The following is a 17,436-nucleotide window of genomic DNA, read 5'->3' as shown; positions in this document are numbered from 1 at the left end:
CTGATCTGATGGGGATAGAACAGCTAAATGTTGAAGGGACTTGAAAGCAAGGAGCTTGTGTTTGATGTGGAGGAAGAGGGAGGGAATATTTTAGGTTGTTTAAAAATGGAGAGAGACTCCACTGAAGCAAAATGGAAAATTCTCTATATGAAATCAGGAGGTAGATTTCGCTGATGGGTAGGTATGTTTACATCTATATGGAATTAAATCTTTATGTGCTTTGATATCTGTGCTCCCAGTTATGAGACCCTGACCAGAGACTTTGAAGCTTGTTAGGTCAACTCCCCTGTTTATCTAAACCCTAATTATTCCAGTGTCACCATAGATCTTTCAATGACCTTTAATTTTGAAGCACTGCCATCATAACTATTGTTTTGTTCTTGAAATGATGTGAAAACAGGTGAGCTGGCGATTGACATGGCAAGTTTATCAAAAGTATGAAATGTCAATGAATCTAAATAGGCTTGTCTACCTCTGCTTCGGGAGCTGTAAATTTAAAGGACAATTCCTGTGATTCCTGCTTGGAAGAATTTGCTATTTAGTTGGAGAAATCTCATGCATGAAAGGTTATGTAAGAAGGGCTATTTTTAACCCGTATAGGAAAGTATGGCCTCTGCCACGTACTGAGATCCTAACTGGTCTTTGCGCCATGCTTATATGTACCCTTGTTCCTCTGCAAGGGACTGGCAATTTTATTCCTTTGCGGAGCAAATATTCTTAAAACAGACATTCAGGAGAGGATGTTGGTATAAGGACTTGCCAGGAAATGGCAGTTAGCATCCCACTTCCCTGAGGTATCTCAGCTGCAGATAAAAGAGGGAGAGAGAATGTTTTCTGGAGTTGTAACACAGGATACAAAGCAACCACTGGCAAAGAATAAGCGCAGAGTTTTGTTTTGTTTTTCCTTCTGGCAACCGGTGAGCTGTGTGTTTTGGCCCATTGTATAAAGACGACTTATACTGTATGAGGCCCTAAATAAGGGAGAGTCTCTTTCCAAAAGGGGAAGCCAATGTTTACAATGAGTCTCCACTACCTAGGTGAATTTCAAGTTGGCTTTGTCCTTAGACAGTTTAAGGCATTTTCTGAATGCTCAAATAAGATGTAAAGTATTTATAGATACTGCACAAGAATATTTAAACATTCTTCTAAATAGGATTATACAGTCACAGCAAGAAGACATAAGGCCTGTGTTTCTCCAAACAATATAGCCATGCACACATTTAAAATATCCAATTTGTTTAATTTTTTTAAAGGAACTTCATATTTCAAAGTTTGTCCCTTAACACAGGACTGGCAAGATACTGTAATCCCTCAATACGAGTTTAGATTATAGCCCGCTGCACAAGCAAACATTTAATGTGTCTGACATTTTTATTTGGATTTAATCTGTATCTGAATAAGCCTCTGTCACTGAGGCAGTTCAAAGGCAGGATTTATTGATACAATGATCAGCTCAGCAGCCTAAGATGATACCCTCTTAAAAGAAAACCTAAGATATCATCCTTTCCTGGATGAAAACCACTATACCCTCCTAGAAGACAAAGGAGGGTTCTCAAACACTCATCTGACGACAAAGAGGGGAAATTGACCCTAGTACAGATAGAAAACTAGGACTTCCCTGCCTGATCAGAGATACTATTCTGCTAAAAGGCTTTTCTTTGCAATCCTGTCAAAGATCCAAGTTCTAGAAAGAGGAGTTCATTACTGTAAAAGGAACATTCACAATGTTTAGAGCCCATTCCAGTGTATCAAGAATACACAGACTATAAGAGAGTAACAGTAACCGTATTTATATATAAATTGGCACATGAATACCATGGTGATAGGCTCACTTTAGAAACACCCTGGCTCATATTAGACAGAAAACTGTTTACATGTAAAATGCATTCCTGAGAAACTAAATAGTGTAATCATGATTAATTTTACACCTGTATTTTACAAATCACTCCTTGTGTAAATCAACATAGCTCCAGTCTGTGAAACTTCACTTATATCCTCAGCTGAGCATAAAGCCCTTTGATTTTATGTTGCTTGGGGCTTTGTTTGCTTTTAACTTTTATCAGTTAAACAATGAATCATCTAAATCCCTCAATCCACAGCATTTTAAAACATTATTATAAATTTTATTATGATTATTATTATTAAAGGACACTATGCAGAGGTACAGAATATGGACCAACTTGACTGTTTCAATCTATTATTTATCAATGATGGCATAATCCAGGTAGGTAGCACCCAAAAAAATCCAGTTTCGGTGTGTGTCTACCTCCCTGCCCTGCTGCTGAATCAGCAACGCCGTACTAGCACAGCAGTGCAACTGATAGTATGCCAGTACTGTAGCAGAAACTCGTTCCTCCCCTCCCTCCCAGCCCCAAGCAGCTGGCAGCCTCTCAGCAGGTGTCATGGGAGTGGAATTGCTGCCCTTTCTCTGCAATTGAGAAGCACAATGTGATGTTATGAGCAATAATATGACAGTAGCTCCCAGGTGGCCCTGCATAACAAAGATCATCAGGCTGGATGTGGCCAAGGAAAGAACTCAATGTGTATATATGGAGGTAGCAGGGGATAAGAAGTAGATCTGCTGAAAGCAGGAGACGACGTGGTAAATAGGGCACAGGGTTCCAGCATGGGTGAACAGGGGCATACCAAACTTGGAAGAGGGAGACAGAGTAGGGCTTAGATAGCTATTTAACTAAATCTTTACAAACAAAGGGGCACATCCTGCTCATCTGCCTTACACAAGAAGCCCCCTTGAACTAGTGTACTCTCATGAGTAAAGGGAGAAGGATCTGGCCTAATCCTGAACAGAATGAGATCAGTGCCCTAAATCAGTAGTTCTCAATCATGGGTACACCTATCCCTGGGGGTACGCAGAGGTCTTCCAGGGAGTGCACCAACTCATCTAGATATTTGCTTAGATTACAATAGGCTACATAAAAAGCACTAGCAAAGTCAGTACAAACTAAGATTTCACACAGACAATGATTTGTTTATAAAGCTCTATATACTATACGCTGAAATGTAAGTATAATATTTATATTCCAATTGATTTATTTTATAATTAGATGGTAAAAATGAGAAAGTAAGCCATTTGTCAGCAATAGTGTGCTGTGACACTTTTGTATTTTTATATCTGATTTTGTAAGCAAGTAGTTTTTCTGAGGTGTAACTTTAGGGTTACCATATTTTGTGCCTCCAAATGGAGGACACTCCACGGCCCCCGGCCCCGCCCCCAGCCCCGCCCACACCCCTGCCCAACCCCGCCCCCTCCCCAAAGTCTCCGCCCCCTCCCCTGCTTCCCGCGAATATTTGATTCGCGGGAAGCCTGAAGCAGGTAAGGGGGGGTGGGGGGAGGAGGCGCGGCCCAGGCTGGCCCCCCGGCGTTTCCACCCCCGGCCGCCCAGCACTGCCGGCCCCCGGCGGCCCGGCGCACCCCCCGGCTCCCGGCCCCGCCGGCCGGGGTCCCCGCCGGCCCGGCCGACCCGGCTCCCCGCCGGCCGGGGTCCCCGCCGGCCCGGCCGACCCGGCTCCCCGCCGGCCCGGCTGACCCGGCTCCCCGCCGGCCGGGGTCCCCGCCGGCCCGGCTGACCCGGCTCCCCGCCGGCCGGGGTCCCCGCCGGCCCGGCTGACCCGGCTCCCCGCCGGCCGGGGTCCCCGCCGGCCCGGCTGACCTCCCGATTTTCCCGGACATGCCCAGCTTTTGGGGATTTCCCCCCGGACGGGGATTTGAGCCCCCAAAAGCCGGACATGTCCGGGAAAATCCGGACGTATGGTAACCCTATGTAACTTGGCGGTACAGAAGACAAATCAGACTCCTGAAAGGGGTACAGTAGTCTGGAAAGGTTGAGAGCCACTGGCCTAAATCATTAGAGCAGCAGCCATGTTCAGGGACATATTCATCACAATGTAACCAGGCACCACTCTAAGAACTTCCATGGAGTTGTACTCACTTAGGCCAGAGGTGAATTTGACCCACGGAGTATAAACCAAATACTAAAACAATGATCAGAGAAGCAAATCCAGACTGGCTGATCTCATGCTATAAAGTTTATTATGTCTGTAAAAACATCTTAATGCTCTTTCACAATTGTAAAAATAGTTTTTATTCTGAGTGAAATAGGCAGTCATAACAGTCCAAACAATGACACTGACTTTTAAAGCACCCAAATCTTTGACTCACATTTGGGCCAAAACATATTGTTATAACTTATTACTTCACTCCAAGCTTTAAAAAAAAAAAACTTGATATAAATCTATTTGGATTTTTAATGTATAAAATTCAGGAATTACTTTAGGGTGTGCCAAGCCAATTTTAGCTAATAAATCTTTACAATCAGGCAATTAAGATTTCCTTCAAAGGAATGCAATTTTCCCATGTCAGTTTTATCTCACAGCATTTTAATATTGCCAGTCACTTTTCACTCTCTACTTGCTATGAATATTAAAATATTTAATACTGGATTATTGTTTCAAAGCAGAATTAAAAGCCAGCTACAGACTGCATCAATGTTTTTTTAGTCACATTTTTCTACAGCAAAACCCCAAATTATCTGTAGCTTTAATAATCCATATTCCCTAGTGGACCGACTATTAAACTGGGACTCTAGACACCTGGGTTCTAGTCCTGGCTCTGCCCAGGGTCTGCTGTTTGAACTTTGGCAGGCAACTTCATCTTTCTGTGCATTAGTTTCCCCTTCTATAAAATACAGACCTCTTTTATAAAGTGCTTTGATATCTCTGGATGAAAAGGGCTAGGTATTATTATTATTACCTGCTGCTGTCATTTGGGACATTGTTCCTCAAAGCATCAAATGACAAAATGGCAACTTCTGTGCATGCATTTGATTGGCTAACAAATCTCATTTTTTTACGAGGTTCAGAGAGCTTGATTCTCAATTTTAAGCAAGGGAGTGCTAATTGGTAGGTACTCTAAGGTACAAAATGGCACCAGAGAGTGCTGAAAAAACATTGTGAAAGTTGTTATCCCTAGTAACAAAGATACCTTCACTTTCAGGTCTCTAACTACATGAAACCAGTCTTATAGATATAACTATATGCAGCAATGGTCCTTATTTCAAAGTTATGTATCACCAGAATCAAGCCATAGACCTTTCCTACCAGATACCTCTATATTTTGATGATTATTCTGCCATCTCAATCATAGAGATTTTTAAACATTCTGTGCCAAGGCGGGCAAAAATACTTCAGATATACCCCAAATTGGGCATAAAGAACAGCCAATCATTGCTTTTCAAACAAAAAAAATAGCCACAAGATAATCCTTGTGTGGCCATTTTTAACATGGAATTGCAAGTCACATTTTGGGCCTAGCAACACACAGCGATGTGTCCTTTTAGACCACTATACAGCTGTAGCCCCAGAACCCTGCTACAGCTGGTAGAATGCGTCTGTAGCACACACACACTGTTAAACAGTGTGAATCAGGTGACTGGAGCTCTCTCACCTCCAGTAAAATAATGTTGGGCCTGTTCCTGTGTGTGTTCCCCACCCACTGATAGCCTTGGCAGTGGCCTTTATATTTCTGGATTTTAAGAGGAAATCAGAATAAAAGGTTCAAGTTCCTCATGCTTCAGATGTACCACGTAGAGCAGTCATCCTTCAAATGTCAACATCTTGACCACCCTTACTACATTATAATGTCTGAGACACAACAGGTGTTTCCTATTTTAAGGAGGGTAAATGCTGACCTTTAACTACCACCACTGGATTTTGCTTTGGAACATCAAGTAATTTTGTTCTTGCCACCTCGAAAAACATATTGGAGGGAAGGTCCTTAAGAATTCAAGCTTGGTTGGCCCTCACCCTCTCTTCTTTCCTTGCCTTTGCCTCCCCCAAAAGAATAAGCACCTACTGATTTCTGTTAGGTACATACTGAATCCGTTGCCACAATAAGCAAAATTAGCCTGATTTTTAGGGGAGCACCCTGCAGTTCCCACTGAAATCAGTGAGCAACGTGCTTTTGTAAAAATCAGGGGAAAGTATCTCAAATTTAAATGCGAGCTAGTGATGAGTATAAGGAAGGACTCTCTTCCGTCAGGAATCACTATTACAGCTTTCAATATTTAATGTCCTTCAGTGAAGATGCCAATTTTCTATTTCATCTCCCCTGATGAAATCTCTATTGATGTTTAATGGCTTTTTAGGTGTAGATGGCTGTTTAGTTATTAAAGTAAATGGATACTAAATGAACAGATAATCAGGATGCAGGAAGACAGATGTACAATTTATGCCAAGGTCAGGGGCTAACCTTGGTGTTTGTGTTGTGTCTGACTGATGTCTTACCTTCCATAACAGCACAGCCAAAAACAGGAAGATGAGAATTCCCACCAGCAAACTAATAGCAATGATCCATCCCACAACATAACCACGAGCCTCTATATTGTGCAAGGCCTCAAAGATCACCTACAAAGCAATTAGAAAAGATGGTTTACAACTGGAAGCTGTATAGTTTTCCCTGATACTCATCTTATTAAATACACAGCAGTTTAGTTTCACTGATCATATTTCTAATGTAAACAAATATTGAGATGAAATGTACATAACTGTTTAAAATGAGAAGCATGGAATGTGCCCTCAATTTTGTGCTTTCAGACTATTTTTCGCAACGATTGGATTTGAATCTCAGTAAATATCATTCAACAAATACCTGCTTTGTCATTTACCCCCAGATATGGATCTTGCTCCTGTACCTGCCTTCAAAAGTGAACAGAGGTTTGCAAAGAACACTTTATCCTCCCGTTGGTACAAATTCCCATGACAGTGAAAACATTTTGCACTTCATTCATCAATTTTTCAGTGGTGCCAAACTCCCAGACACTTCATATGGAAAACCGCATATGCTGAATGAATAAACTCTTTTCACGTTCCTCCTTGCTTCACTCACTGCCCTACTTCACGAGATATGCAGTTCGAGTGAAGCTAGGCTTTCAGTGGGGTCCTCCTCATTCCAGACCCATTCCCTGTGCACTTTAACAGGTCCACAGTGAATGAGGAAAGGACTCCTGAGGATCCCTGACTTCATTCACTGTGCACTTTTGTCTACATATACTTCTCTGTGTTGCAATGTCAACCATGCACATGTCCCATGTGTGGCCTTGCTTAGCTGTGCATTTAGGTGAGCAAAATGTATTGCTCTTACACTGTGTGTGAATTTCAAAGGCTTATAATTCAGTCAACTCAAAACCAATTTTCACTGGAAAACTCAGAAGTGGTTCTCTTCAAGGGAGGGTATTTCATCACATTAACCTCAACCTCAAACAGCTAAGACTGTTTTTTAAAACGGGGAAAGAGAAAGTTCCTCCTCCAACCCAGGCTTACCCATTTTTGCTCAAACTTTTTCAAAAATTCACATTTGGTTAGGAATTGTTGACTGGAACATTTTAGCCAGAAAGGAAATTTTTGGAAATTATAAGTGACTGAAAACAGGGGGTTAGAATTAATAACCATCGCAACTTTAAGATATTTCTGTGGGAAGAGAATATAAATGACATGCATCCACCTGTGAAATATTCATGGGTTGGGCAAAGTGGTGCTTTTCCAACTCCTCCTTTCCCTCCCGTCCTTCTGCTGCTTGTCATTGAAACAGCACCATTTATGACCCAGCAATGGTATATGTGTGTGTGTGTGTGTGGGGGGGGTGATGTCATACAAATGTACATACATGGCTAAAGAAATTCTCTGTAGAAATTAGATACACAAGTAAAAGAAAGCTAAAATTTGGGGCCTTCCACCTTTGATAGTGCCCTGATAAATAACTCCTCATTTCAGCACTCCAGCATTCCACAGGCTGATATTAATGAGACTGGACCATACCATTTGTGGAAGAATGATAAGAATACGGCAAAACTTACACACATTTCATGCAAACAGTTTTTGTACCAGTTGGTAATTCTATCTATCCACCAGATCAGGGGTAGGCAACCTATGGCACGCATGCCGAAGGTGGCACACGAGCTGATTTTCAGTGGCACTCACACTGCCCAGGTCCTGGCCACCGGTCTGGGGGGGCTCTGCATTTTAATTTAATTTTAAATGAAGCTTCTTAAACATTTAAAAAACTTTATTTACTTTACATACAACACTAGTTTAGTTATATATTATAGACTTATAGAAAGAGACCTTCTAAAAACGTTAAAATGTATCACTAGCACGCGAAACCTTAAATTAGAGTGAATAGATGAAGACTCGGCACACCACTTCTGAAAGGTTGCCGACCCCTGCACCAGATGTTTGATCTGAATGTAGCATGAACAGCAGCAAATGCATAAGGGAAGCTGAAACATATTAATCGGTGGCTGCCATTTTCAAAATATTTTCCCACAACCAATTGCACCAGAACCCACACAGAGTTCTGTAACCATCAGCAAGGCCCATTTCCCCTCTTCTCTGCACTGTTCAAACAGCAGTTCAAGGCTACACTTTTCTTCAGCAGGCAATTGCACTGGGAAGAGAATTCAAGTACAGTCTGGAACTTAGATCCATGAAACCGTACATCTCTCTACTGCATACACAAGGCAAGCAAAACGCAGACCTGTTATTTTAAATACAGTTTGCTCTGTGAGAATGTGGGGGAAGTAGGTTTGACTAACTGATTCTCTCTAAATCTGAGATTCCTTATTTTTCATGGATTAAAAAGGAAACAACCAAATGAGCAAAAGAATAAAATCAACAACACATAAATGCCACTTTGTATTAAAAAAACTCCAAACTACTAATATCACCTTGAAGTGAGAGGTTCCTCTAATGCAGAGGTGGGCAAACTATGGCCCACGGGACCCTCCTGCCCAGCTCCTGAGCTCCTGGCCCGGGAGGCTAGGCCCAGGCCCCTCCCCTGCTGTCTCCCCCACCCCCCGCAGCCTCAGCTCACTGCGCCACCAGCACAATGGTCTGGGCGGCGGGGCTGCGAGCTCCTGGGGTGGCGAAGCTGCCGAGCCGTGGCCTGACCCAGTGCTCTGTGCTGCGCGGTGGCGTGGCTGGCTCCAGCCGGGTGGTGAGGCTGCCTGTCCTGGTGCTCTGGGCGGTGCAGCTCTAGCGCTGCCAGCCACCAGTGCTCCAGGCAGCGTGGTAAGGGGGCAGGGAGCAGGGGGGGTGGATAGAGGGCAGGGGAGTTCGGGGTGGTGGTCAGGGGCGGGAGTGTGGATAGAGTTAGGGTTAGGGGTCGGGGCAGTCAGAGGGCGGGGAACAGGGGGATTGAATGGGGGCAGTCAGGAAGGAGGGGGGGTTGGATGGGGCGGTGTGGGCAGTCGGGGTAGGGGTTCTGAGGGCAGTCGGGGACAGGGAGAAGGAGTGGTTGGATGGGGCAGGGTTCCCGGGGGGGGGGGGGGGAAGAGTCAGGAATGAGAGGAGGGGTTGGATGGGGCAGTGGGGGGCAGTCAGGAGTGGGAGTCCCAGGGGGACGTCGGGGGCAGGAGGGGTTGGATGGGGCAGGAGTCCCTGGGGGCATCAGGGGGTGAGAAGCAGGGGGTGTTGGATGGGGGTGGGGGCCAGGCCACGCCTGGCTGTTTGGGGAGGCTCCCTTAACTGGCCCTCCCTACAATTTTGGAAACCCGATGTGGCCCTCAGGCCAAAAAGTTTGCCCACCCCTGCTCTAATGCCAATCATCTTGGAGAGAAGCAGTGGTTACATTTACAATTCTTTGTGGTTTCTTTCATATATTGCAGAAATTTTAGTGAACTGTTCACTTCTTTAGGCTTACAGAGGATATGGTAGAATATTTTACTTTAGCAAAAAAATTAATCCAAATTCAAGAAAATGTTTCCTTTAAAGGAAAATAAATCAATGTGAACCAGCAGGTATCATACACTGTTCCTCCCTCCTTTGGGAAGAGCATCAGAATAGCTGATCCCAAGTTTAAAGTTTCAAATGTAGAACCTGGATCTGATCGTGTGTGGTTATGAGTTTGAATTCTCAGAATAACCCCTGAAGGATGAATTACCCCAAGCACTTCTTTTTGCTAAGCACAGAAGTGCTGGAAAAGATTTAAAGATGTTCTAAGCTGATCACCTCCTAAGTAATACCCTCCCCATCTCCCAGCAAACATCATGGTACTAACATGACATTTCCCACAATCGCATTGTTCAGCCTTCATCTGTCTGACACTCTGTAGCTGTCTTGTGTTATTTCCTTGTACTCTGTCTACGTCAATCTGTTTTCTCTCGTCTCATACTTTGATTGTAAGCTATTTGGGGCAGGGACTTTCTTTTTTGTTCTGTTTTTGTACAGCAACTAGCACAATGGAGTCCTGATCCGTGGCTGGGGCTCCTATGTGCTATGGTAACACAAATAATAAATTATAATAATAATGAGATGTCCGTGCTCTGTGGTAATTACCTTTCACCTCAGAAGTAGATAAGCTTTAGCGTTAAACATTAGCACAAAGTGTGTGTAAAGTACTTTGAGATGTCTGGATGGATGGAGAATTTCCTGTCGAGTTTGGGCTGTATGTGTTAGGAAAATGCCACCTTGAGAAACCAAACATTTTATTTTTAATCTTCCTTGTATCATTGTGCCAGTTTGGAAAGACGATACAATGTGTCAGAGGCAGCTGGTTTCTAGTGGTGGCTACAATGTGCTTCTATCCTCTAGCAATATAAACCAGCTGACTGTTGCTTAAAAGACCGATACCACAGTTATTTCCCATTGTAACTATAGGGAAAAAAAACTTTACTATCTCATATGCTGTTGGGCAGGAACTTTGGCAAATGCTGACTTTTCAGTGGTGGCTGTCTGCAAAATTAGGTGGTGTTCTCTAGCCCTTTCATAGTGTACAAATGTCCATGTCCCAAAAATCACTGTCAGAATAGGCCTTTTGTCAACGGATAGAGACCAAGGACTTAATGGAGATGGAGAATGGACTATATGATCACCTCTCTAGAGATAAAACTCTTTAGATCAGGTTTGAGGCTGGGATAATTGGGAGAAGCCTTCACAGTCACAGCTCAAACTATGTTTGCTCAGTGGGTGGGGGGATAAGAACTGTTTTATTCATTATCTGGTGTCTTCTGGCACTAAATCAACTGTAAATCCTAAAAATAAAAACTTATTACTATCTTCTTTATGGTTTTGTGGTTTGGAGAGGAGTGAGGAAGTTGTATATCTTAATTTACTGATCCCTCTGAAGCCCTCAAATACTAACCACAACCAATCTATAGGCACAACAATGATTAAGCCTACAATTATCGTATTCATGGCCATGAGAGTTCTAGTGAAGAAAAAACAAAAACAAATAATCAATACATCATACGTTAGAATCCTTATCAGCAAGAGGACATAAAACTGAACTGTGGGAAGCTGGGAGAAAAAGAAGCAATTCATCTCTATAGAGAATTTGGAGGCAGGCAATGACTTTACTGTGCCAACCTGCCTCCCTGGTTTGAAATGCTTACAACTGAAAACTATGTCAGAGAACAAATCTTGGGCTTGGTCTACACTAAACCCCCAAATCGAACTAAGGTACGCAACTTCAGCTACGTGAATAACGTAGCTGAAGTCGACGTACCTTAGTTCGAATTTACCGCGGTCCACACCCGGCAGGCAGGCTCCCCCGTCGACTCCGCGTACTCCTCGCGGCGAGCAGGATTTCCGGAGTCGACGGGAAGCACTTCTGAGTTCGATTTATTGCGTCCAGACAAGACGCGATAAATCGAACCCAGAAGTTCGATTGCCTGCCGCCGAACCAGCGCGTAAGTATAGACAAGCCCTTAGACTTCCCATTCCTGTCCAGCTTGATAGCACAATTTCTTTAGGACAGCTATCATGAAGAGTAATGTAATGCTGTCTCAAATCTGACAAACTTCCCACACAGTCTTGAAGCATACATTATTTGTACAGGAGACAAGGGTGTGTTGGGGGTGGGGGCAGACTTGATCTGAAAAGAACATGAAACGGTCATAAAATATGGAGTGAATTAAAGGTTTACTTTTGAGCTCTGAACAAATGCCAAGGAAATGCAGTGAAAAACTAGGTTCTCTCTAGAATATCAGGACTTTGATCTTTATATTTCTCTTTTAAATTTCACACTATGCTTATGGATTCTCAAAGTGGCACTTTAAATGATGAGAAGGGGGAAACTTCTAAGCTGAAATGCCCTTTTTCATTGTCCATACTGTATGTTGAACCCAGTGTGCACGGATGCCATGCAGAAAGTGCTCTTGTTCCTTAAGAGCAATTTCATCCTCATCCTTTACAGTAACGCGGAATTGCACAATTTCATTGCTCTCTGAAATTTTGAACTCTTCTGACCAAGGACATTTTTATCAGCTCAACATTTTGCTTTACCAAATTAGAGTTTTATGTTTCTGACTATCTTTGTGAACAAAAAGGGGACTACAGAAATCAGTTGCTCTTAAAAAGCTTATTCTTTACCATTGCAATTCAGAAAAGTATTTTAACATGTTCTTACGTCCTATAGGTTTTAATGGTACTTAAGCATGTGCTTGAAATTAAGCTTGTACTTAAATTCTTTGCTGAATAGGGATGGACTATTGAATCAGGACATAGAAGAATGAGGAAGATAATACAATGAAAATTGATTTCAAAGGCATAATTGTCAAATCTTCAGTAGTCCTGCCTCGACTGCATTCCTTTTTACCCATATTCCTAACAGAGAAGCACAATACAATCTGGGTACCATACCCTGTTCTACATTTGGTGATACACACATTATTAAAAATAATATTGTATTCTTCAGTAAACACTTGTGAGAGGTAATGTTTTGAACCACTGCATACTTATTTAAAATAACAGTACTAACAAATTGAATAACTTGTTCTTTTGAGTACCATTTTAGGGGAGTTCCAGTAGAGATGTCATACACACAGGAGGTTTAAGTATCAGACACTGAGATACCCATATGAAAGCTTGAATGTACATAAGACACTTATGGGCAGTGCTTGGGGTCAGATATTTCACTACCTGTTCACCTCCATGGGATTTGCCAATTTCTTTCTCAAGACAAACCTTACTTTTTGGGGTGCTTTGCTGCAGAAGCTTCAGGCATGTCAGTTTGAGTTCTCCTTCATCCACCCAGCTAGGTGGGCTCTCACTTTCTCCTGAGAGGGGCTGACAATTATTGGATTGGTCTGAGTGAGATGAAATTCAGCCTATCCTTCCCTCCATCCAGATCCTTCTTGCTTTACTGATAAATTTAATATTTCAACTGCTTGACTACGCTTTGGTTCATTACGAAATATAGTGAAGCAACCAAATAACCAATATCAGTCAGGTTTATTGCTCTAAGCCAATAATAATATAGGGCTGGAAAAAGGTTCAATATGACACCAGTCTCTGGGAAGCCATCTCATGCGTGCTCCCAAAGTTACTTCCCTAAATCCATCTTTTTATACCTTTCCCATTTATAAGTAAAAGTTACAGTGTACACCATCTGAATCTAGATTTAATTAATCAACTATTTGATTTTTCACGGTGTGCCCCCTTATATCTTTGTTCATAACACACCCACTCCAGGTCCCAAGAGCATGAAGACACTTCTTTGGTTTGCATCAGACTAGAATATTTTTATGTCTTAATCCTGACAGTTTCCTAATCTACTTAAACCAAAGCTGACTTCAACAAATGCCAGGTATTATGGGATGCTTAGCATAAGTGAACAGGATTACAGTAAAGATAATGGAATTCCTTCTCCTGTACAGAAGCAGTTGCATGAGGCTGTCACTGGATCTAACAAGTCAATCACTACAGTCTTCTAGGACTAAAATTATTGTTCTGTGAGACACTTCCAGAGGAGAAGTATCATCTACATGCACCACATGGCCTCAAAGACTGCAAGTCTCACCTCTGTGAAACTACTAGTTATAAACATCAGTTTCAACCACTATGAAATTATGTGAGTCTTATCATTGCAGGCACTAAGCCAAGTCCAAATCCTGATCACCTTATTCACATGATTGGACAGGGCTACTTGCGTGAACAAAGTGAGCAGGATTTGACCCATTGACATCGGAGTGAGAACACATTGGAGGAAGCCAATAAACCGGGCTTTGGAGCTGTGCTCCGGCTCCGCTCCAGCTCCAGGCAAAAATCTGCAGCTCCACTGCTCCAGAGCTGCTCTGCGCTCCAGCTCCGAGCTCCGCTCCAAAGCCCTGCCAACAAAACTCAGAAAAACTCCTGATACAGCCTTTAAAATGGATATCTACTGATAAATGCAACTGTTCTAAAAAAAGGGATATCCCATCCATTCAGTAATAGAGGATCCTCTTGCCATCTAATTGGCCTTTATTTAGGGTTTTGCACATCTCTTGCAGAGAATCTATGAGACTTTGGGAAACGAATGAAACCACATTAATGGACTTGTTATCATAAGTATTTAGTACATTAATTTGGGACCCTCTCGCTTCCTGTTTCATAGTGTTCCTGTTTAAAATTGTTTGAGCTGTGAAACTGGGTGCTAAACTGCAAAAAATAAACCAATGAAATCAGGACAGCAAGTCAGCAGGACTGTCTAAATCAGTCTTAGCTAACAAGTCTTATTGGCTTTATGGAAATTAGTGTGATAGTATGTCTGAGGAAATTCTGCTTTCATTGCTAGATACCAACTCTGTCAGCTGACTCAAAGGGCTGGTCCACACTACCCCCCCCAGTTCGAACTAAGATACGCAACTTCAGCTACGTGAATAATGTAGCTGAAGTCGAAGTACCTTAGTTCGAACTACAAGGTACTTACCGCAGGTCCACACACGGCAGGCAGGCTCCCCCGTCGACTCCGCTTACTCCTCTCGCAGAGCAGGAGTACCGGCGTCGACGGCGAGCACTTCCAGGATCAATTTATCGCGTCTAGACAAGACGCGATAAATTGATCCCAGAAGATCGATTGCTTACCGCCGAACCCAGAGGTAAGTATAGACGTACCCAAAGGGCTGATCTACGCTAGGGGGGGATCGATCTAAGATACGCAACTTCAGCTATGCTAGTCACGTAGCTGAAGTCAAAGTATCTTAGTCCTCATGGCAGCAAATTGACCGCCGCGGCTCCCCCATCGACTCCGCTTACTCCTCCTGCCGAGGTGGAGTACGGGCGTCGATTCGGGGATCGATTTATTGCGTCTAGTCGAGATGCGATAAATCGATCCCCAATAGATCGATTACTACCCGCCGACCCGGCGGGTAGTGTAGACGTGGCCAAAGCATGTCAATGAACAGCAGCTCAGATGGAGCCAGTGGCCAAATGGATATGGTACAGCATTCAGTGGTCAACAACAACAACAAAAAGAGAGAGAGAAAGGGATTTTTTAAAAGAAGGGAGTGAGAGGAATGGACAAAGAAATTATATCCCCCTCCACCCCGTTTCTGGTTACAACTAAATAACTGTGGTTTGCAACAAGTATTGTTCTCAGCTGCATTCCACCAGAAGAAGGAGAAGGGAAGAAAAAATATGTCTACCTTGAGCCAAACCACATGTCTTAAATTTTTCTCTCAACACGACCCTATCCAAAACATACTACAGTGGAGAAACCAGCAAACGTATGGAAATAGCATAAGGGAGACAGAAAATAGCATTCACATTAGAAAAGACTGAAATCACAAATTGATTTACACTACTAAAATATGCCAAGCATGCTCCCCTTCCGTTTCATCTTCTCAGAAACCAGCAGCAAGCTTTTGTTTAAAGATTCACGTCTTTTCAGAGTATGTACGATGAACTCTATAATCACTGCAACCCAAGGCCTTCCAGGGACAGGAAAAGGACAGTATTTTTTCCAAGCATTTGATAAGAATGAAATACAGCAGACCTCACATTGTGATTAAATCATGTCTAAATTTTGAGCACTAAATAAAAACAACCCCCTACAGTTCATAAAGTGCCAGTCATTGGGAAGGATCCCCAAAACCTTTACAGATTGTAACATATAGGGGTGAAATCCTGGTCCCGTAAGTTTCAATGGGGCTAGGATTTCGTCTCAAGTACAGCACCACTAATCAATTAAATGCAGCCACAGAAGTGCAAGAATCACTCAGTGCCACCCAACTGAATTAAAGAGAGACCTAGAGGTAGGCCAACAGGCAGTGCTGCAGGCCAGTTATGGGGGTGCACTGGCAAAGAGGTTTGGGGAAACGTGACTGACTAACCAACGGTATGAGCCCTATTTTTATACAGCTAAATCTTGAAGTCCTTATTCAGACAAAATTCCCATTGAGCCACAAAGAGTTTTGTTTGGATAAGGACTGATAGGTAAAAATTGAGTAATTTAACCCATGCAATAAGTACTGAGATACTCTACAGTAACAGAATATTTCCTTTTCTTTCCCATTTCTAACCAAACGTCTATTTCTGTTCTCTGAAATACTTCCTAAGTTTAGTTCATTTGGGGGCAGGAATGGTCTTCTTCTGTGTTTGTACAGCACCTAGCACAGTGGGGGCAGGGTCCACAACTGGGTTCCTTGGTGCTACACCAATACAAGTAATAATAAATAATAATTGTGTACAATTTTCAGAAAACCCAATAATGCTTCAAGGACAAAAGAAATCACTTTCATGCTGACTGGTATAGATGTAAGAAAAATACATGGTATGTGTAAGATACATGCTTGCAATAGGTCAGGTTCTGCATGATGAGTGGAATTTTGTTTTAGAAGAATTCAGGTGCAATGAAATGTCCAAAATCCTGGTCTGTAAGGCCTGAATATGTCAATGGGACTACTTGCCTTGTTGAATCCAGGTCTAAAAGAATAACTGTTGTACAGCATTAAATCCACATCTTTCTGCTAATGATCATATTGCAGCCCTCCACCACGCGCAGTATATATTATGTATATAATTGGTAAGGGGATTGCAGATGAAAGGTGTTATATAAATGTAAAAATAATATTACTCTTTCTAATTGGGACATATTGAATTAGGATGACTGCTATATAGGAGGATGCCCTGGAGACTGATTTAGCCTAATGATAATGAAGAACAACTGCTGCTTAATCAGAACAGTATTAGCATATTCTGCATAATAGGTATGCACCTGCAAAAACCTGGTCTGAAGCCTGGCTATACATTTGGGCCTAGCTACTTTATGTACATGGTATATTAAACATTAAGGCTGAGGTTTACAAAGCTGCCTTTGGGGACTTAGATGCACAACTCCCATTAAAAATAATGGGAATTAAGTGTCTAAATCCACTAGGAGGATTTGAAAATCTCAGCCTAAAGGCTTTTTTATGGTCATTAACCCAATATTAAGCAAATTAGAAAAAGCTATAAACAATCTTTAAACACAGGGCTCCCAGACTGCTTGTATCATGAACATGGATAGTTTTTAAGCAAGATGGAACCATTAGAATTAGGCTCAGTAACATCAGTGATAATTAAATACTCTGGATGGGATTTTCAAAAGCACATAAGTGTTTTAGGAACACAAGTGCCTGCAACTTTCAATTGAAAGTATGCTCCTACGTCACTTAAGTACTTTGA

At 42.5% G+C, this 17,436-nt stretch overlaps 1 protein-coding gene across 5 annotated transcripts in view; it reads right to left on the bottom strand.

Moving 5' to 3' along the window:
* ITGA9 (integrin subunit alpha 9) overlaps positions 1-17,436 on the bottom strand; it is a 291,253-nt gene that overhangs the window by 13,454 nt on the left and 260,363 nt on the right. For 3 of the 5 annotated variants that reach the window (XR_010598391.1, XM_005302712.5, XM_042860328.2), the window contains one exon: positions 6,304-6,423. The exons of the other annotated variants lie outside the window; for them this stretch is intronic. Coding sequence is in view for 2 of the 3 variants with exons in the window: in XM_005302712.5 (XP_005302769.2) it covers positions 6,304-6,423 (120 nt within the window). In the remaining variant the exon portion in view is untranslated. The remainder of the gene's footprint in view (positions 1-6,303; positions 6,424-17,436) is intronic. 5 annotated transcript variants of the gene reach the window in all.

This window comes from Chrysemys picta, chromosome 2 (genome assembly GCF_011386835.1).
Source record: "Chrysemys picta bellii isolate R12L10 chromosome 2, ASM1138683v2, whole genome shotgun sequence".
Lineage (NCBI taxonomy): Eukaryota > Metazoa > Chordata > Testudines > Emydidae > Chrysemys > Chrysemys picta.
This window is presented reverse-complemented; position numbering and strand designations above follow the sequence as displayed.